The 21,426-nt window shown below is 40.5% G+C and overlaps 1 protein-coding gene, 1 long non-coding RNA gene, 2 other non-coding genes and 1 pseudogene across 7 annotated transcripts in view; 1 reads left to right on the top strand and 4 right to left on the bottom strand.

The window, feature by feature from the left end:
- The window catches only part of shank1 (SH3 and multiple ankyrin repeat domains 1), a 91,309-nt gene extending 74,096 nt beyond the window's left edge, over positions 1 to 17,213 (top strand). For 3 of the 4 annotated variants that reach the window (XM_089128526.1, XM_089128525.1, XM_089128524.1), the window contains 7 exons: positions 4,687 to 4,713; positions 4,814 to 4,870; positions 5,782 to 5,894; positions 6,375 to 6,495; positions 8,733 to 12,285; positions 12,823 to 13,725; positions 14,006 to 17,213. In XM_089128526.1, the coding sequence (XP_088984652.1) occupies positions 4,687 to 4,713; positions 4,814 to 4,870; positions 5,782 to 5,894; positions 6,375 to 6,495; positions 8,733 to 12,285; positions 12,823 to 13,725; positions 14,006 to 14,093 (4,862 nt within the window). In that variant the 3' untranslated portion in view covers positions 14,094 to 17,213. The remainder of the gene's footprint in view (positions 1 to 4,686; positions 4,714 to 4,813; positions 4,871 to 5,781; positions 5,895 to 6,374; positions 6,496 to 8,732; positions 12,286 to 12,822; positions 13,726 to 14,005) is intronic. The other variant, XM_089128527.1, reaches the window with a different exon arrangement.
- Positions 3,467 to 4,203, bottom strand: LOC148982012 (uncharacterized; annotated as a pseudogene).
- Positions 17,214 to 18,488: 1,275 nt separating the features above from the next.
- On the bottom strand, positions 18,489 to 19,890 carry LOC120489932 (uncharacterized). Its single transcript, XR_005624824.2, has 3 exons — positions 19,817 to 19,890; positions 18,861 to 18,897; positions 18,489 to 18,651 (listed from the first exon to the last, which is right to left on the bottom strand). It is a non-coding gene; the product is annotated as an uncharacterized LOC120489932 (long non-coding RNA).
- LOC120490534 (small nucleolar RNA SNORD88) lies at positions 18,718 to 18,808 on the bottom strand. The gene has a single exon (XR_005625060.1). It is a non-coding gene; the product is annotated as a small nucleolar RNA SNORD88 (small nucleolar RNA).
- LOC120490533 (small nucleolar RNA SNORD88) lies at positions 19,302 to 19,392 on the bottom strand. Its single transcript, XR_005625059.1, has one exon. It is a non-coding gene; the product is annotated as a small nucleolar RNA SNORD88 (small nucleolar RNA).
- Positions 19,891 to 21,426: the final 1,536 nt, after the last annotated feature.

Below are 21,426 nucleotides of genomic sequence, written 5' to 3'. Positions count from 1 at the left end.
AACACACACTGTTTTGGTAGTGACATAAAAAGCAAAATCTTTTTAAGCACTCCCAGCTTATGTAAACCCTGGCGTTGCATACCCTCGGTTGGGAATCACTGCACTAGAGGACAGAACCAGAAGGAGAAAGAGAGAGGACAGTCAAGAGCCAAATGGAATAGTTTGAATGGTCAGAAGGGGTAGGGATGGGAGTGAATCACAGAGTCTATCACAGTGATACACTAAAAGGAAGTACAAAATGATCGAGGGAAGCGTATGAACAGGATGGCATAGAGATAGAAAGCCAAAGAAAAAGAGAGAGAGAGAGAGACAGCATTAAGAATGTTCTTTCACTGTTCTTTCAGAAGTTCCACACTGTCACTACCAGCACCCCCACAACAGGTAACCCCCCAAAAACTGTCCCCTCCCAACCCTTATATCTCCCCTGCCTTCTACCTTATCCCTCAATCTTCCACCTGCAACTCCTCTTAGCTTTAACCATAAACCTCGATCTAAAACACCTCCCTTAAGGCTGTCAGAGAAACGCGTTCCTGAGGACTGTGCGAGTCGCGATTAACACAGCGGGTGATGGGCATTGCTAAAGAGGCAGTACTGGCTCAAAGTGTCACAATCACTTACAGTCATTTAATTTACCAATCAGGCTTCCATAACATCAATGGAATCAGACTAGATCATTTCAACGGTCCACCTCCAAATCAATGTACATCGACCTTCCCCTATTAACTTTTAGAACCAAATCAAGACCAGTAGGGTACCCTACCTTTGTAGTTCATTCAGGCGTATTTTACCCTTCTCCCATCTCTTCTGCACCAGCAATATTCTCAGAGCTCAGAGCCTCTTGTGGCACTGTGTCTACTGTAGATACTCAATGCTTTTCTCAGCCCAGTTCCAAAAATTCAGTAGGCAGGGTTAGTGTGAGGATAATGCAATTCAGTAATAGTGAGTGCTGATTAAAGCACTCAATCAGATTGGCTGGCTTCTATGCAGGAAATCTGGATGTACAGGTTTTAATCAGTCCATCAGGAAACATAGTCAGGTTTTCAACCAATTCTTCTAAGCAAGAATTAGATGGTGCCAGTTTGCCTACTTAATGGTTTTGAATCTTCACAAGGTATAGTTTTGTTCTTGGCACTTAGTAATATGTACACACATGTATATTTTGTAGAGACGGACAGTATATCAGCTCAACATCAATATCAGTCCAAAGGTTTGCTGTCAGTTATCAAAGTTATCAAAATGCACCAGGTTTTATACTTTATATTTCAAATAAATGCATTGTAAATGCAAAAAATGTCAAATGCAAAATGCAAAAAAGTGACTGGTGGTGTTTATTGTAAGTGTTTATTGCCTTTTTGGAATCCTTTATCTAATGGGCCTACCCTTTTCGCCACCGTCTGGGCCAGCATCCTCTAACCTGGCCTTTTTAGGGGGCTTTCCTCTCGGGGCAGATACTGAGAGAGAATGCTTAATTGCTTTTTACCTGACACCTTTGAAAGAAATATGCAATGATTAATGCATCCATGGCCCGGATGTAATTATAAAATATGACATGATTTTAAAAGTCAACTATAACATCAACTATGCAATACACTTTAGTGCTAATAAAATTATTACGGTAAGCCTATTTGGAGAGAGAGATAATTATAATGTGGCAATATGTCAGTCATCGTGTGATAAGGGAAATGTGACTAGGCCTAGACTACTAGTCTAGTTCTGAGCAGGTGTGGTCAGTGAACTGGTTGTAAAACTGTTGGCTATAAGTTACAGACACTCATGAAAAACTGATACTAATTATCTGGGAATCATTCTCTAGCAGCTGTCAAGTTGTCATTGTTTGTGTCAAACAAGTTGTGAAGTTGTTGTAACATTAAAACAGGAGATCATGACTTACTCTGTGCTCAAAGTGATGCTTGAAACTCCAGTGCTTTTCTCTGTGTGGGTAAACGAATCTTTCGGAAGATGTTGTAGCAGAATCATGTGAACAATTCCAGGATATGCTTTTACTAATTTTTTAATTGTTTTTTTTTTTTGTGTGTGTGTTAGATCTTACCCAGATACAATAGTGCTCTTTTCTGGTTGGCTATTGTGAAGCCCCTTTCTTTTTTTCTTTTTTTCTTTTTTTTTTTGATTGGGCAGGCTCGACTAAGAACTCCAGGGGAGACGTGCTTGATTCCTGCCGGTTCCATAGTGAGAGCGGCTCAGCCAGATACATTTTAGGGGCTGCAGGCATATTAAATATATTATAAATATTTTTTTTCCATGTGAGAAATACAATGTGTGGCGGGAGTGCATGAAAAAAGACAGAAATTAGTGACTCTCAATGCTTGACACTTGAGAGCCTTGCTAATGGGTCTGCAAATATTTCTTAAGAGATGAAACTTAACCCTCTGTTACAGAGTTTGAATCTTCACAAGCTACAAGCTAAGGACACTGCAGTATCCCACCTCATTGGCTGCCGTGATCTAAAGATATACGAGATTGCGCTAGTATTAATGTCTCGCTGCACTGGTATTGTAACTTTTAGAAAAGGCAATTAAATCAAAAAGACAGAAACAACTCAATGAAGACAAAAGGGCAGATGATCAGCCCTTACAGGCAAGCAGGTCGGCCCTTCTCTAATTCTCCCAGAATCCCTCAGCTATATATCCACACAGAAACACTTAAAGTCAAGTCACATTTATTTATATAGCGCTTTTTACAATACAGATTGTTTCAAAGGAGCTTTACAGAGATACAGGAAATAATGTAAAAAAAAGTTTGTTTCCAGAAGAAAATAGCATCTCTCTAGCTTTAGTAAGTTCAGTGATGTTTCATTTTTGTTTTAAAAAAGTTATTAATTTAGTTCATTTATATGTAAGCAATAAGGTACGAGAGGTTGTACTGTATCGTGAATAAGTGTCGCGAAGCGAATATCGTCAAGCGGAGTGCCTGCAACCCCTTCAGCCGTTACTTATTCACGATACAGCACTTGCCTCGAGTACCTTGCTTTTATAATGATTTTTACGGTTACCACACAATAAAAATATTAAAGTATATAAAAAATATATATTAGTGCAACTTTCTTGAAGTAAAATCACTAAAAGCCTTCCTTCCGCTAGAAAAAATAGTCCCTGACCGTGAACAGCAACAATGTTCCAATGTGTATGCATGAAAGCTCAAATAAAAACAACAATAGGAACTGCTGTATTGCACAGTGATAATTAGAACCATTGGGTGAAGCGGTTGTAGCCGTGTTTTATCATGAAATCATGAATAAAGCACAGCTATTGACCAATCAGAATCAAGGATTGGTACTAACCGTTATATATATATATATATATATATATATATATATATATATAGCCTCTCCGGAGTAAACCTAGATGACATCGTCCAGCTCAGCTCAGTTCTTGTATAATATTGTCAATGCAGCAAATCATTATTATTGTTGAATATTAAACTAAATGTTAAATTTAAAGTCCCCAAATAAGCAAGCCACTCCAATGGCAACAAAGGTGGAAAAAGGCAACAGTGGCAAGGAACCAAAACTTGAATTTTTTTTTTTTAACTCAAGTACTGGGAAGCTAAACAATTTAGTACTTTGTAAGTAAACAGCAATATTTAAAAATGTTGTTTACAATGTTTAATAGGGAACGGGGCAGAGCAAATTACAGTGCCTGACATCGTACTTGCGAGTTCACACACCTCTTTAATGTTCATTTTACTGATCTCAGACTGGCGAAGTTGAACATCATTAGTGCCGACATGAATAATAATCTTAGAGAATTAGGCATTAGCCTAAGAATTACGATTAGCATTGGCCAGCATTTTTCAAATTTGCTTTGATGTCAGGCACTCTGGCTCCCGGCAAACATGTGACTATGGTGACTGGTATCTATTTTCACGTTCCCTGTAATAGAATCGCCAATAACTTGGGCACATTCAGCAGGATTCTCAGTGGGTGTTTCACTGAGAGGGGAGAACCTGTTTAATGTTGTAATCAGAACGGAAGAGCTTGTCCCGCGACTACAGCATCTCATATTCACCCAGTTGCCCTGCTGCACGGGCTCCACAGCCGGAACCGAACAATGTACAGAGTTCACTATGCTAGTGGCATCCAAAGCAATATCTAAAGCCCTTGCATTCTTACTATCCTTGATTAAAGTTTGGATGTGTGTCTCTAGTTCTGAAATCTTCTCCATCAGCCTGACTATCTCCCTGCATTTATCACGTGTAGTTCTCACCGCTGACAGAGAAGGCTATACTACATGTGACACGGAGTGCAAGTGACAATAACAGGAGAAGACATCACACACATACAGTATACACTCCCTACAAACTCACCTGTGGCTTTTTGAACCTTTCCTTCACACTTGTCACACATGTTGTTGTTTTTTAATGATTGAAGCCCTAACTAATCTGTCTTATAACCTCCCTAATATTTTTGTCTGTCCCGGCATTCCATACACAGTGGACAGAGGTAAGAGGCACTTCAGTTTATCTTGTTTTGCTAAGGTTGCATTTATACAAGTTTGATAGTGCATTTTGTGTGCATCCTAGAAAGGAGTGTTAATAAAATGTAAAGAAAAGTCTTTAACCTATTTGTTAGTTTAAGGGAATGTGATTGCAGCATTAACAGCTTATAGAGTATTACTACAGGGTGATGAGTTTCCACCTTACATTGACTCTCTGTTTGCTTGATCACAGCCTCTGCCCCATGGAAAAAAAAATCAGGTAAAGCTCTTTGTTCCTCTCTCTGTATCTTGTATGAGACACTTGACCTAATGAGTCTGCAAATATTTCTTATAAGATGAAACTTGTCCCTCTGTTACAGAGTTCGAATCATCACAAGCTACAGAGAAGAAGAGGACCGTGTATCAGATGGCTTTGAGTAAGAGGGTCAATAGTTGTATGCATGTTCATATGTCTTGTCGAATATATAGTAAAGAAATTAAGGGATATTTCACCAAAAAAAAAAAGAATATTCCGCAATCATTTATTAACCCAAACCTGTATGACTGAGCACCAAAGAGAAGCAGAATGTGTGAGCTACTGTCTTACAATAAAAATGGATAAAGACCAGGGCAAAAAAAGCACTGTGAAGCATTGTAAATTCAGACCGTTTAGCAAACCCGTTTGGCCAAATAGAAGCGACTCAAAAGAATGATTATTTCACAAATGATTAATTGGCATTGCTGGTTCAGCTGAAAGAGATATGGGAAATTATTATTTGAGGAAACTAATTCAAACACTTGACACTTAACTTTAGTTTTTACTCTCCCTTTTGAGTGTCTTGGCAAACCTGCTGGGAAATAGAAATCGCTGCCCAGTTTCAGTTAAATTTAAGTTTGTCTAAATTAAAAGAACAAGTTCAAAACTCAAAACAATGAAATAGTTAAGATTAATATGTCAGTTTTGTGAATTCGAAAGAAAAATACATTTCTAAGACTCATAAAATTTAAGTTTACCTTAAACCAATTTTTGAGCATAAGGGTGTACAGTGTAGGCTGAAATTTAGTTTATAATTCATTGACAAACTTGCTTGCAGCTGTGACCACAATTTTCTTTTGTTGTATGAAAAAGAGCAGCTTGGGTATTTTTCTAAAAATAACTTTTTTTTTTTTTCAATGGAGGAGGAAAAAAGGTTTTCAGAAGAAATTGGGTATGAAAGTAACTAAACTGTGAAGTAAAATGTATTTTTATTTTATTTCAGAGTGAACATTGAGTGAATCAAGCTAAGAATAAATTGTTTGCAAGTTAATTAATGAATTATTTTTTTTTCTCTCTATTATTCTATGTCAGATAAATTGGATGAGATTTTAGCAGCAGCACAGCAGTCCATCAGTACCAATGAAGCTCCAGGACCCCGGGCTCAGGGGGTAAAAAGAGAACGGGGCAGAGGCTTTTATAATGAGGTGTGTGTGTGTGTGTGTGTGTGTAGATAACTATCACAAAGGTCATGATGATTATGGAATGAGGTATTGATGCTCAGGGATTACTGAGCTATGTTTTGCAGAATTATTTTAGCAAATAGGCTTTATGCCGAGCATCACGTGACCAAACCGGAAAACGGGTTCTAAACGTTACTGTGAATATCTAAAAAACAAAATATCTAAAAGTTACTGTGAAGAAGAAAAAATATAAAACGTGTAAATATCAATCTGCACATGTGAGGGACATTGGTTATGCTAATCTTTGCTCGCTCCTTTTAAGTTATCTTGAGTAAAACCGCAAAAAAATTTCATGCAGCACATACAAAAGTCCTGAACCGGAAGCAATGCGATCTGTTTTAGAGAATGCTGAAGTTGTGCATAGAGCCTATTTGCAGACTTTTTAAAAACTGGTCCATAATGTTTAATGAAAATCATTTACTTTCTCCCCATGTCTTTTGGCAGCCAAATTTCGACCAATCAGGAATGGGGATGACATCATCTGGGGCAGGGCTAGGCTACGACCGTGGTCAATTTGTGTCTGGCCATGGCCCTCCGCACGGTATGCTGCGACAGAAGTCCATCGGTGAGGCTGTCTGGTAGTCTGTCTGTCTGTCTGCCCACCTGTCTGTCTGTTTAGCCATACTGCCATACGTCTATGGTATGTGCGTTTAGAGCACTCAAAAGAGTGCAACTGTGGGTTTCCTTTAATGCTTATAATCTGTAATGCTTTATTGCTCTTGAATACTGACTGTACATTTCAGTTTGTTGAAACGGTCCATAAGCATCTTGTCAGGAGTTTGACTGGGTTGCAGAAGAGATAAATTGTCATAACAGAGTTGAATGTTATTTCTTTCATCTGGTGCTCAACATAAAGGCCCCGATATACTCTCAACAAAATAATTTGTTGTTCTTCGCCTAGAGGTAAAACGAAGTTCGAAATACTTGAGCAGAGATATTCTGTTAGAGAACATCTGACACCACCCACACTGCTGAGAACAGCATTTAGATATGTATATATTTGCTGCACGCTTTCCTCTTAATAACAAAATAAACGCACATCAAAATTGATAAAACAGCTAGCATTTTTTAATAAAGCATAAGAAAAGCTGATCATAGTGCATGTGTTTGCACAAGCTTTGCAATGTTTTTGGAGTCCTTGAGATGTTTTGACATGCCCTGACATTTGTGCTTTTTTCAGTTGCTTATAAACATATTAATGGCACAGGTGAAATTACATTCTATTTAGCACAAACAGGGCTACCATAATAGGTGAGCAACATGTATGTTCATGTTTGTATTTTTGACAGAATATTGTTTATGCATGGTTATTGAAAAAAACTAAAAATAGTTTCTGAAATGAGGCCACAAAACACATACTAAATATCTGTCCACGAGACTTTTGACTAATGGATGTTGTTGCCTAGAGTTTTTGCTTCAAAATGATCTGAAAATCATGCTGCCCAATCATTCACATAAAACAATATATATATATATATATATATTGTCCTCACATTCTTTCTTGTGTGACACACCTGAAAGAAAGGCTCATTGTGTGGGTCTTATATATAAGAGATATATTTGTTTTTTTATATATATAAATTACTTCATTTAAAAGAAGTGAATTTCAGCTTCATAACGAAAAATCTTTCGTGCCTATGTGACAAGTATTTACTCAGTTGCAGTTCATTTTTAGACACGTTTCAGAATGAACTTCACTGACAGAGAGAAGGCAAAATTCGCATCATGTTTATTTTTCTTTATTTGACAAAAAGCAGAACACTTTGCTTTTATTGTATCCAAAAAAAAAAATTATACTTAACAAGATCTAATGTTGTACAACTCTTATATGTTAGATTAAAATCAACAGAGTAATGTGAATCTCTTTTGCACTAATAAGGAAAAAAAGTTGAGCTTGTCGGACCAGCGCGATAGTCAAACCTGAGAGGGTTAATAGTTCAATATGAGAATTTCTCCTTTCTTGGCTTACACAATTGTAATCTTTTAAAATTAAGGCCATTTTATATATTTTGCTTAACTTTAACTATAGCTTTTGTGTATTTGTGTCATTTCTTGTGTCATCAGGTATACATTGTGTGTGTGTGTGTGTGTGTGTGTTTAGCATTTGTCCTATAACATACTGTAACTAATACTGTAACTGAAGTCTGCACTGACACAAAACAGTATTGCAAAAGCAGAGAGGTGAATGGCTTGTACATGTTCATGCTGGGAGATCAGTTAAAGAGTTAGTTCACCCAAAAATGAAAATTCTGTCAGTAATTACTCACCCTAATTTAACACTAGTTACTTGGACTGTTTTAACGATGTCTTTGCTAACTTTTCTGGGCTGGCAGATATTAATTACCTGGCAGCCTCTGAAGGAGTGATCCAGCTCTCAGATTTAATAAAAATATCTTAATTTGTGTTCTGAAGATGAACGAAAGGCTTACAGGGTTGGAACAACATGAGGGTGAGTAATTACTGACAGAATTTTCATTTTTGGATGAACTAACCCTTTAAGGTAACAAACAGACAAGCAGACAGACAGACAGACATACTACAAGATGGTCTCAATTCTGAATCCCATTTTGTTTGCCCTCTGCTCGTTTTTAGCAAATGAAGATATCTTTTCTTTTTCTTATTTTCTTCTTTTCTCACTTCCAGCTGTCATACATTCTCCTTCATTCTCAAGGATACTTTTGCTTTGCCTTTTTTGTTTTGTAACATGTTATCCTTTCTTAATTTTAATTAATTCTCCTATCATTACTTTCCTTGAAAATCTATTTAAAGCCCCTCCTCTTTGTTATCTTTTTTTCCCTGTAGGGGTTCCTGAGGAGGAGAAGCAGTTTCTTCATCCTCCAACGATGAAGTTTGCCCGCAGTCTTTCAGTACCTGGCCCAGATGACATACCTCCTCCTCCTACTACAGCTCCCCCTGAGCCCCCTTTCTCATCAGCTCCTCCTCTTGGCTTTAGGGGCAAGACATCCCAGCAACCGTCTGTTTCTGTTTCCCAATCCACTTCCTCTTCTGCACATTATCAGCTATACTCACAGTCAGTACATGTCACTCATGGACCCCGAGATAGATCCCCTGGACCACCTACTGGGTCTGGAGCTGGGGACCTCGCTTATTCCCATGCTCAAGCCCATCCCGCCGTGCCAAGCAGGACTGCCTCCAGGAAGGTAATTGGGTACACAGGGGACCTTGCAGGGGCTGGAGGAGCAGCAGGAGCCAAGGCTACAGTGTTGAGAAGGGGCTACAGCAACGCAGTCCCACCCACCAGTGTCGCTACTGTGATTCCCCAACAGCAGCAGAATACACAGGGCCAACCTTCCAGGATGGACCGCAGTGTGACAGGGGCAGGAGCAGGGGCAGGTGGTGTACCAAAAGGTGGTGCCCGGAGAGGGAAGGGACCCTTGGTGAAACAGTCAAAGGTGGAGGATCTGCGTCAGGGCCAGGGCACACTGGAAGGGAAGGGGTCCGTGGAGAAGAGCTCCATTCCTATCCCAACCATCATTGTTAAAGCCCCTTCCACCAGCAGCAGTGGTCGCAGTAGCCAAGGCAGCAGCGTGGAAGCCGAACCGCCTCCTCCGGGAGAGAGTGACAGTTCTAAACACCATCCTGTTGTTCCCCCACCTGCACCCACTGTTCCACCGCCAGCCCCTCCATCTATACCTGCTCCTCCACCCCCATCGCTGCCATCACTTCGTACACAAGAGAGTTTGGACTTCACCAGCCAGTTTGGTGCTGCCATAGTAGGGGCAGCTCGCAGGGATCGAGAGCGATTCCATGAAGCACGACGAAAGAGTGCCTCCTTTTTTCTTTCTGCTGAGGAAGAGTTAGGTGGAGCAGGAGGAGCAGGAGGACGGACCCAGACTTCCCAACAGCAGCTGAGTTCCCAGCCTTCACCACGCCTGCGTCCATCCAAATCTATAGATGAAGGCATGTTCTCAGGTGATACCTTTATCCACCACACACGCAGTATGCCTCCTGCCTTTGGCCTGCCTGAGTACTCCTCACCTGCTCCTCCTGGGGATTACCAGCCTAAGTCTGTACCTGCTGACTTCTATGGGGCAGAAGGCAGACAACAACAACAGCAGCAAGCCTCCACTACAACGTTTATTCACCCATTAACGGGGAAAGTCCTGGACCCTTCATCCCCACTAGGCTTGGCATTGGCTGCACGGGAACGTGCCTTGAAGGACGATGGTCGTATACGCAGGGAGAGGACTACTGAACACCATTTTAGCCGTCAATTGTCCAGCATTGGGGCCTTTCCCTCATCCACTGCACAATCAACATCACACAACTCTTACTCAATGGCCTCTTCTTCCCCTTCAACCTCATCTGCTGCTCAGTCCTCAAGCTCCTCCTCATACCTTGTTACCTCCTCATCACTAGCTGCCACCACCACATCCACTCGTCCTCCATCTCCTAGGATCCTGCGTGGAGCAGGGAACAGTTGGGGTGAGGAAGCAGGGGTAGGAGAGCGTGCAGATAGGGAGGCTGCTAGCACCTCTGCTCCTAGAGAAGGCCTAAGGGTTCGTTTCTCTGAGGACAAAACTGTCCACACGCACCACTATCAGTCTCAGCACTATCAACCCACCTACAAAGAGCGTGAAAGAGAGCGTCAGAGAGAGAGGTCACGAGAAAGAGAAAGAGAAACAGAAAAAGCTCAGACCCAGTTACTGCAACAGTCTACACAGCCAACGACCCAGCAGCCTCGACGCCCCTCGTTCTTGAGGATGGAGAGTGAGGCTGGGGCATACATTCTTTCATTAACACCACCATCTCCTCCTTCAACAGCAGCCCCTACACGACCTTCAGTAGGAGCCACAGGTGAAGGTGGAAGTGGCACAGGTCTGATGGTTCTTCCTCCCCCAGCTCCCTCGGTAGATGTAGATGATGAGTTTGCTTTTGTCGATACTCTCCCTCCACCTCTGGAGTTTGCCAATAGTTTTGATCGTGGTTTGAGCTACTCTGCAATGATTTCTCACAATGTGACAGCCCGTCAGCAGCTTCATCCACCACCACCACCTCCCCCACCACCTCCCCCTACAAAAGACTCCTTTATGACTGGGTTCCAACCTCACACACCACTGCCTTCACCCCAGGCAGGAGATTCCACAACTTCCAGTCTTACTTCCTATGACAGTGAGGTTGCTAACCTAACCCAGTCAGCCCCATCTCCCTCTTCATCTTCTCCTAACCCTCTACCGCCTCCCTCCCCCTCTACCTTGCAGCCCTCTGGTCCACCTCCACCTCCCTCTGTATCACCTCCGCCACCACCCACCTCCTACCATAGACCGTTTGGCCTATCTCAGTCTCAACACTTATACAACAGTACACACTCTACTGGGCGCTCCTCTTCTCCCACACCACCTCCTCTCTCTATTCCAGCTCCACCTGCTTACCGGGGGCCCCCAGTAGCAACATCCACCCCTGCAACTTCTGTTTCTCTCAGAGGCGCCTCAACTGTGACCGCAAGCTGTTCCACACCTGCTTCTACAACTGTTGTCTCTTCTTCTACTACTACTTCTGCTTCCGCTGTCACACCACAAACACGCATGGCAACTGTCTCCACAGTAGCTACAGGGGGTAGCAGGCGGCCTAGTGCAGAGCATCGTCCACCACCCTGTGCAGCTGCAGCCAAGAGCGGCGAGTCCCAGGAGACAGTGGTGGATTCTGGGATTGAGGAGCTGGACAGCCGAAGCAGCAGTGACCATCACTTAGACAACATCCTTGCACTCAGTGGTAGTGTGGTCAGAGAGAGGTTAGAGAGAGCAGGGATAGGTAGCATAGGAGGAGTTGGAGAGAGAGGTGGGTCAACCGAGGCTGACAGAACAAGTGGGGCAGACTTTTTAGAGTCTTACATGAGCTACCTTGATGGACAGACTTTTGAAATGCACAATGCCAAAGCCGCCAGCACTGCATCCACCTACCCAAAAACACAGAGATACAGAGAAGGTAGCCGGCCCGGAGATCTTCGTCGCCAAACCAGCACGGCACCCCCTGCCTACCACCGTCGTAGGGAGGAGGAAGAGGAGGAGGATGAGGCAGAAGAGGGAGAGGAGGAAGATTTTAATGCCCGTGATGGCTATGTGATGAGGGAAGGGCCAGGGATCGCTCGCTCCTCTGTAATGTACTTTGACCGTCCCCGCACTCCAGAGATAAAACCTCTGTGGGGTGATGGGTCGGCTGGGTCCATGGGGGAGGGAGGGGGCCAGACTGTGGGGACATATGTGGAGGCACGTAAACTGCATCCTCCTGTGTCCGGTATGAAGGCAAGCATCATCAATGAACTAAGCACCAAATTACAGCAGAGGAGCAAAGGAACAGAGAACTGGGGGGCTCAGAGATCACTGAGCAGGCATAGGTATTTGTGTGTTATCAGTATAGGTATATGTGCATGGCTATATGTTAATGTCTGCATGGTGGCCTTGAAAGGAGGCATGTGGCATGAGAGTTTCTCAGCTGCATGAGCATTGTGTGGTTTGGGATGCCATTTATTTAAAGGACTCCTTGGGTATTTAGACTAATAGTTAATTTGTAACAGTGCTTTAAAACAGTTTTGTTACTGCCATTTTTATTAACAATGTCTCAAACACCAAAGAACTCTGTGTGTGTATTGTGTAATTGTGTCTGTTTAAACTGTTCCTCTCTTTTTGTGATTTCTGCTTTTTATTGCACTGTCCATGTCCATCTGTCTGTCCCACATCAGACACAGGTAACTGCTTCACTATACCTCCCTGCTCTCTCTTTCTCTTTACTGTCAAACTTTTTTCTTGTTTGACTCTTTTTGTCAAACAAGAAAAAAGTTTTTTTTTTCTTGTTTGACAAAAACTCTTTTTCTCTCTTTTTGTCCAATCCTTTATTCATTTGTCTTAATTTGTGTTGTTTTCTCTTTTTTCAGGTTCTCAGAGGACTCCACAGGTGCACTGAGTCCTCCCTCGGTCCGCTCTAGCTCCCCATCTCCTGTTCATCTCTCTCAGCCTGCCTTGTCTCCCTCCCCGACCCCTTCCTCCCAGCCACTCTTTCCAAACTGGGCTCGATCTCCTTCCCCTCAGCCCCCTGCTGCCTCATCCCAGCCTCCTCCCCGGTCCCACTCACCTGTTTCTCCCTCTTCATATTCACCATACCCCACCTCGCCCAAACACCGGCCCGTTTATCGCACCAAAGCCCTGGAGTTCCAATTTATCCCCAGCCGAGAATCTCGTAAGGCTGAGTCACATCACGCCCAGCGCAGACGGGCACCCAGCCCGTTAATTTCTCCATCTGACCGGCCCAAGCTTGGCCCTCCCCGCCCCTCTTCTCTTCCTATTCTCCCCACCACACCCCTCTATAGTAGCCTGTATGATCTCCGTGGATCTATTACTCCACCCTCACCCGCAAATCCCCTTGGGGACCCCTACTTCTCCCCCTCTCCCCCTCTCTTTGCACCCTCGGGTGCTCCCCCGCCTCCGAATTCCTCTCTAGTGGTCTCACGCTCCCTGTCCCCCACGCACTTCCTGTCAGGGACTTCATCCCCACCTCTTCACCCCATTCCTCCACCCACTTGCCTGAGTTACCCCCACCTCCCACCCCCTTCACCCACCAAACCCTTTGCCTCCAAACCACTCCCATACTGGACCAAGTATGACGTTGCGGATTGGCTGGGCTACCTGAACCTGGGTGAGCACAGGGAACGTTTCCTAGACAACGAGATTGATGGCACGCACCTGCCCTCTCTTACTAAGGACGACTACCTGGACCTGGGTGTGACCAGGGTTGGCCATCGTATGAACATAGAGAGGGCGCTCAGGAGAGTGATGGACAGGTGAGAGGAGAGAAAGAAAGGGAGGCAGAGAGACACAAGGGAGGACAGCGATGGAGAGGGATTAGGGTGAGAAAGGGTTAGTGCATGAGAAATAAAGCTAGTACAGATGAGGTGAAACATTGATATGCTATTGATTGCTAACTTCTGGGAACATTTGGAGCGGGCTGCTGCATGGGGTCCAGGATGGCATGGGGAAAGAGATGGAGAACAGAAAGTGGGGGATGAAAAGAAAAAAATGTACTTCCTTATAAAGACTTTCCACCTTCCCCCCTATCATCAGGCTGTCTTCTAGCACTTTCCCCATTTCTGCCCTCTCCCCTCGAGATGAACGGAGAGACAGAAGGAGAGATGAGGCCAACCGGAGTTGAGAGAACAAGAAAGATGAGGTGACAACTGCTGCCATCAGAGATTATTCCCTGAATGAAGAAAAACGCAAGAAGAGTTTACTTCAATATCAAACTGCCGGCTTGCAGATGAAGCGATACTGGAGAAAGAGAGAGAATTGAAGCCCTGTCGAACTGTGAACGCCTGCACTTACATGTGTGATTCAGTCAACGAAAACATGAACGCCTACATACACATCCGTACATTTCAACATTTAAACAGAACACATAGTTGGAGTTTGCAGGCACACACAAGGTGATCATAATGAAATTAATTGAATGAATCAAATAGGGGAATCTAACTCCATGAAGAACAACATGAGAAGGTAACACTAAATATCTGAGCCAAATAATTTGAGGGAAACAATCACAATGCTCTTTAGCTTTGTTGTTTTTTGGTAGTTCTTTAGTAAGAGATAGGGAGAAAGAGAGATATTGAAACCACCTTTGCTGTCTTTTCTCTTTTTCTCAGATTTTGAGCTGAGTCTCTATCATTAACAAATATATTTACTAACAATCTTGTTTTCAGAGCAGATTCAATAGAGACCAATGCAGGGAGGGCAATTACTGACAAACCTCCTGTCTGGCATGACTAGGGAAGCCCTTAAAATAGAGGTCAGTTTAACGGCAGGCACTTATTTGGTAAGACTGTGTTTATGCGTGGGTTCTTGCTGTTTGTTTGTGTGGTGTGTGCGTGCGTGCGTGCGTGTGTGTGTGTGTGTGTGTGTGTGTGTGTGTGTATGACAATATGAGAAGATATCACTAGAGGCATGATCGTGGTTTGTGTTTTTACCTCACCAATGGAGGGATTCTATTTTGCCGAACCCAGATTGGGGCTTGTGCTTATCTTTTATTTCACTAGAACTTCTTTACCTTCTCATGTCTTATAATGAATATATATATATATATATATATATATATATATATATGAATATATATATATATATATATATATATATATATATATATGTGTGTATATATGTGTGTGTGTATATACATATATATATATATATATGTGTGTGTGTGTGTGTGTGTGTGTGTGTGTATATATATATGTATACACATATACATATATATATATATATATATGTGTGTGTGTATATGTATATGTATGTATGTGTATGTATATATATATATATACATACATATATACACATGCATACATATACAGACTGGTCACTGTATTACAAACCCGTAGCAAAAATAAGTGCCCAGACAAACAGAATAGACACACAAGCATTCTACAACACACATGCAAAGACATTGCATCCTCAGACTACTGATAGCAACATACTTTTATTTATATAAGATAATGGGACACAGTAAAATATCAATGTATGGATACAAGATGAAGATCATGTTAAAACAAGCAAAAAATCTTTTAAAGAAGAAAGATCATACAACATTGTACAAAGAAAAGTATATATATATATATATATACACACACTGAAAATTTATCAACATTTTTACCACAGACTCTCAAAATATAGAGGTGACTACGACTTCAGCAAACCTATTGACAATATCAAGGCTCCATTTTAAAAGAGGAGACAACATGGAGAAGAGGGAGAGGGTAAACCAAACTGCCTGTATTTCTCTCTTTCCAAGTCACTCTCCCTCTCTCCTTCCAAAAAACACTCTTTCTATGGAGCTAAGGGAAGACGAACAAGAACTCTAACATGGGTGAGGGATATGTGCTAATATCTGTTTTACTACAATGATTGTTCCTATAACAATTTTTAAACTCTAAATGGGTCTGGAATTCTGTTGTTGATTTAACAAGAGATAATGTTACTAATTGCAGTCACTGTTCTCATCGTCCTTGCTGTTATCGCTATTCTGCAGTGTTTCTTGTTTGTTTCTGAGCGCAAATGCTGGACGGGTGTTTATTCTTGACATCTTTTTTTTTTTTTTTTGACAACATGCAATGTGTTCAGATCTTTGGTATCTCTAAGACTTAAATTAGAGACGAGATTTTCATATCTTACAATGTTCCTTACCCTCCTGCTTTTCTCTTCCAACACAAAATGTATGTGACCACTTTGTATGCAAGGACTATCAAGGAGTTTATTGTCTGCGGTAGTATATAAACCCTTTACATTCATATTCCCTTACTTTCCAAACTAAGTAAATCTAGTGACCTCTAGCCTTCATCTCCCACATCACAAATAGTTGCTCAATCAATTAAAAGGGCTCCTCATCATCACCTTGCACTTCTTTCTCCTCTCATCTCGTTATTTCATCTGCAGTCACCTTGAGTCCAAACCACAGACGCCTTCACCTTTAGGTTACTTACCTGTCTGTGTCTCTTTCAGGACCATCATTAAAGATCTCGCCCCCTCCATCTCCCTCTGCCCATCTTGCATCTGTTCGTCTTCTCAGAACGAGTGGGATGTATGCATCATTCATCACAGCTCTCGCTTTAGCGTAATCACCAATATTGGATAAAAAGATTGAAGAACTTATTGTATTTTTGATGTTTAAGACTGGTAAGTATAATAATGTTGATAACAGTAAGGACAATGAAAGAAATTACCATTCTGAGATGGGAAAAAAAAGGATTCCAAGTTTTAAAGAATCTCTGTCTTCCAAATGTTTAACATGAGTTTAACTTGTAATCGAATCATGCTTTCTACACATCCTGTGTTCTCTGTTGTTTCATCCTTTCAGTCAAATTCATAGAACTGATTTGCTTCAATAACAGCTGTTGTACCCTAGTAAATGGCAAATCTCACTTTCTTGTATTGTCCACCAGATGGAGTAAAAGTCGTGTGGTTCTCTCTTCCCAGAGTTTAAATATCACAACTTCTAACAACAGAACAGTCCGCAGACAGCTTTTCAAGCTGCAGAATGATCCATAGCCATTAAAGGGTCTGGACAATGTAACCCAGGATGAGGTAACTGATCACACACACAGGAGCAATTGATGCAGTATCTGTCCAGGGTGTGCAGAAAGCATCTTTTTTTCTTTTAAATTGAAGAAAATTAACTATGAACAGATAAGAGGTTATTTACAAAATATATGTGTATGTGATTATACATATTCATACACGTTTAAGAAATGAATAAAGGCTATTAGAATTATAATAAATGATGCAGGAATTACTTTGAGTGACTTGTTTTTTACTGTTTTGTTAGTCATTTTATATATGGACTTCGATTTTAAACCTTAAATACATTATTGTACCCATGCAGAATCTGCTAAATATTTATTAGAAAAAAATAAAAGGGATCATAATTACTATTTTTATTTAGTACTGCCCTGAATAAACTCACATAACATAGGTTTATACTTAGTCCACAAACCAATATGATAGCACAATCATGTTCACAAATAAGAGTTCTTTTTTATGCCATGTAGCTTTTTCTGATCTTTATGCAAGTCTTGTGATAATGGTACTATTTGTCCCAAGTAATGCTGCTAAAAATCTTACACATTCCTTGGCTTTCCAGCATTTTATGCAAACATTTCCCAAAAGGAATGGGATATAATAGATTTAACTTCACACTTAGAACTGTGTAACACAATTACAAAAATGTTCAGATGCTCAAGGCAGAAACACTAAATGAATGTCATTTTTTGTCACATTCAAGGGATGTCAATTTTTAAACAAGATGAGCAGCCTAAATTGTTGTCTGCTCAAATATGTATATAGCTTATGAATGGCAGTACAATTTTTACATTCCCTTACAATCTTGTGACTGCCAGGAAGATAGGCTTAGTTTTTTTAATCTAAACACCATTTTGCCCCGTACTAGTCACTTTTTCTTACTGATGGTTTTCACACTTTTTATTTTCACATATGACGAATCAATATTGCATCATGGAACGTTTTATAAAACTACTCATTAGAAACCGGCCAGCTCCAGGAAGAACAAAATCACCTTGGCTTTTCCCCAGGTAAGGAAACTATTTTACGTGATTTTAATTGATGACTGTGGGAACCCTGGTGTAATAGTTCACTTTGAAAACAATTTGATGTTTTTTAGCTTACCTCAAGAGCATCCAAGATGTAGGGGATCTTTATTTCCACAGTATTTTCAAGAGGTAAAAACGATATAAATACTATTTGTTTTCTCACACAAACTGATGTTTCATGTCTTAGGCCATCAATGTATACTTACGTTTACGAGTCATTAATCATACTTAATTTGGATTTCTCTGTGCATGCTTTTTGAGGTGAATCCCATAAATCTCCATTATATGACTGACAGACAAGAACGGTTTGACCTAAAATATCAAAATTGAAAATAAATCTTGGATGCCCTTGAGGTAAGCTAAAACATATCAAAAATAATTTCAAAGTGAACCATCCCTTTAAGCATCTAATAAGAACAGCATTTCAGATCATGGAATTTGAAAACAGTGCAGAGCTTGAGGGGTCTTAAAGTCTCCTTTAATGGTTGTCAAAATAAAAAAAAGCTCTATACAGAAACAAACCACTTGTATTGTCATAAAATAAACCGCATCTTAGACAGATAAAACATTTGCAGAAAGGTGGAAACTCGTCGACAGTGCACTCACTTCTCTCCAGATTCCACTCTGTAAGAAAAGACCAGTTTTGTTAAGAATCTCACATTTAATCCCTTCTTTGATTGCATTTTAACAACACTTCTCAGCCTCTGCCATGTCAGGAGCAGAACTGCACGTTTGTCTACACACAAGCTCAGAGCCCAGTGCTAAAACATCATAGAAGCCTTTTACAAATACAACAAATGTATACTCATTTAAACAATGCAGCTTTATCTTACCTTGAGGAAACAGTGATGGGTCCTGATTTACTGTCTTCTGCAAAAGAAAGCAAATGATTTAGTACTGCCCTGAATTACTCTCATAACATGTTTAAACTTCGTCCACATGCCAAATATAGCAATGTACACAAATTAGCCAGTTCTTTTATGGCATGTAACGTTATCAAATGATCCTATTTTTCCTAGTTTCGTGATAGTTGTCCCTGCTTTGTCCTGAGTAAGTTAATTAAGCTAAAAATCGTACACATTCCTTTGCAGGAGCTTATTTTCCCAAAAGGAGTTTGTGATGATTGAGATGACCTCTTCACACATAAAACTGTGGGACTCAGTATAAATATGCACATGTCCAAATGCTTAATGCGGCAACACTACAATAAATGCCAAAGGAACGTAAACTTGTAATCTGGATGATCAGACTATGTTATTTTTAATTGCATTTCAACACTTCTCAGCTTCTGCCATGTCAGGAGCAGAATTGCACTTTTGTCTACACATAAGCTCAGAGCCCAGTGCTAAAACATCATTGAAGCGTTTAACAAACCTACAACACAAATTTATAATCATTTTAAAACAATGCAAGTGATCTTTCTCTCATCTCAAGGGAGCAAGTGATGGCCCTGATTTTATCGATCTTCTGCAAAAGAAAGCATAGGCTAACATACGAGTTTGCCTCAAAAACAGATCCATTGCATACAGTGCAAACGCACCTTGAACCATTTGACAGGAAATAGTCTATGTTATTTAAGTAATTTCGCATACTGTCCACTCACGAACAGGATCTAGTTAACGCACGCACCACGTGGTGAATGTAACGCGGACTTATCAACTTACCTAGAAGAAAGGTGAAGAAACTATGAACTAACCTCTAGTAAACTTTTTATATAATTACAGAAAGCTCTGACAAACATGTAATATACATTTGACAATTTAAAAAAATCAAAAACCCACGCACTTACCAGCACATGCTGCACCAAATTCTTTCAATGTCGACTGAGAAGAGAACTCTAACGCTGGCAGTGTGGCGACTTTTATATCCTGAGTAGGACCTTTAGGTGTCCATTAATATCGCCTTCCCAAAATTAAGATTCTTATTTAATTATAAACATGAAGTTTAGAAGTACTCGGTCGGTATCTTTCTATAAGTTTTATTTGTATTATCAATTTAATTAATGTATTTTTTTTTTAATTGTACCAAACTAGCTGCACTACTTCCTGAACTTAAGCCAGCTCCCTTGTTTCCTGTCTGCCATTATTAGCCGATTAGTTCAGGTGTGCCTGACCTCAGTAGTCACGGCAAGAATAATCAGACACACCTGAATTAATCAAGCTTGGCCAATAATGGCAAACAGGAAACAAGGGAGCTGGCTTAAGTTCAGGAAGTAGTGCTGTGCATAAGTCATTTATGGAGCCTACTACATACAAATTCAATTAAATCCCCTGCGTCATATGTCCATACTATCCATACAAAATTATTTTAGATTACATTAAGTGTGCCCCAATGCATAGTATGATGAAAAGAGAAAGCCAAAAGTCCCCTGAAGGTCGATTTTTGAAGTGTGGATAAAACCACGACCGCTGGATCGTACCACAACGGCGCCACCATATTTGTCTGGGCAACTTTTTTTTTTTTTTTTTTCAAAAACACAGTAGGCTACAAATCACATCACAAAAAATTAACAAAATATACATTAATACAATATACAGAAATATAACATTTAAACAAATACAAAGGGGAAGCATAAGGGCCATTACAAAGAAAAAAAAAGGACCATAATGTTGACAGTTTTAATTGCCTTTTTGTTGTTGGAGCCAGAAATCATCTTAATATAATGTACAACTTTGTTGAAAAAAAAAGTACAAAGTTAGGTTTTTTAGCACTGAATTTACATTTATGAATATGAAATTTTACCAAAATAATTAACAAATTTATATTGAAGTAGGCCTATGTCTTTTCTTTACTATGACTTCTTTAAAAACACAAAACAACATCCTTCTACAATAAAGCAAAGTTTTTAGCTATAAATATGGTCGATGATGAATCTGCTGAGGTTTTGCCAAAATTTTCTGGTGTGTGAGCAATAGGTGCAAACAGTTTCAGGGTGGTCCTCACAAAAATTGTCCGGGCAACTATCTTCTTCTTCTTCTTCTTTGGGTTTTAATGGCAGCTGGCATCCATTTAGTTGCATTACTGCCACCTTCAGGCTTTATTAATCCTTTGTTTCCATACATACTAAATCCGCCTATCTAATCCAGTCGCCCTCAGATAACCAATTCCATTACCTCCACGCTTTCTCCATACTCTAACAAACTTTTTACAGTGTTATCTATACGTCCCATTTTTTTTTAACTTTGCTATCATTTCTTGTCTTTCCTCAGTACATTTTCTGCATTTTATATGTATATGTTTTACTGTTTCCGCCTCAATGTTCACACATTCCTGTAGGATGTTGTAGTAACTCTCATAAGTGGACTGAATAAAAGGTGCCTGATTATTTTGAGGTTTTACAAACCCATCGTACGATCCAAACCAGATATCGTGGAATTACCTTTCACTGGTAAGCCTGAA

Source organism: Pimephales promelas, chromosome 3 (assembly GCF_988280905.1).
Source record: "Pimephales promelas chromosome 3, fPimPro1.hap1.1, whole genome shotgun sequence".
Classification (NCBI taxonomy): Eukaryota; Metazoa; Chordata; class Actinopteri; order Cypriniformes; family Leuciscidae; genus Pimephales; species Pimephales promelas.
Note: the sequence above shows the minus strand (reverse complement) of the source record. Positions and strands in the feature narration are given on the sequence as shown.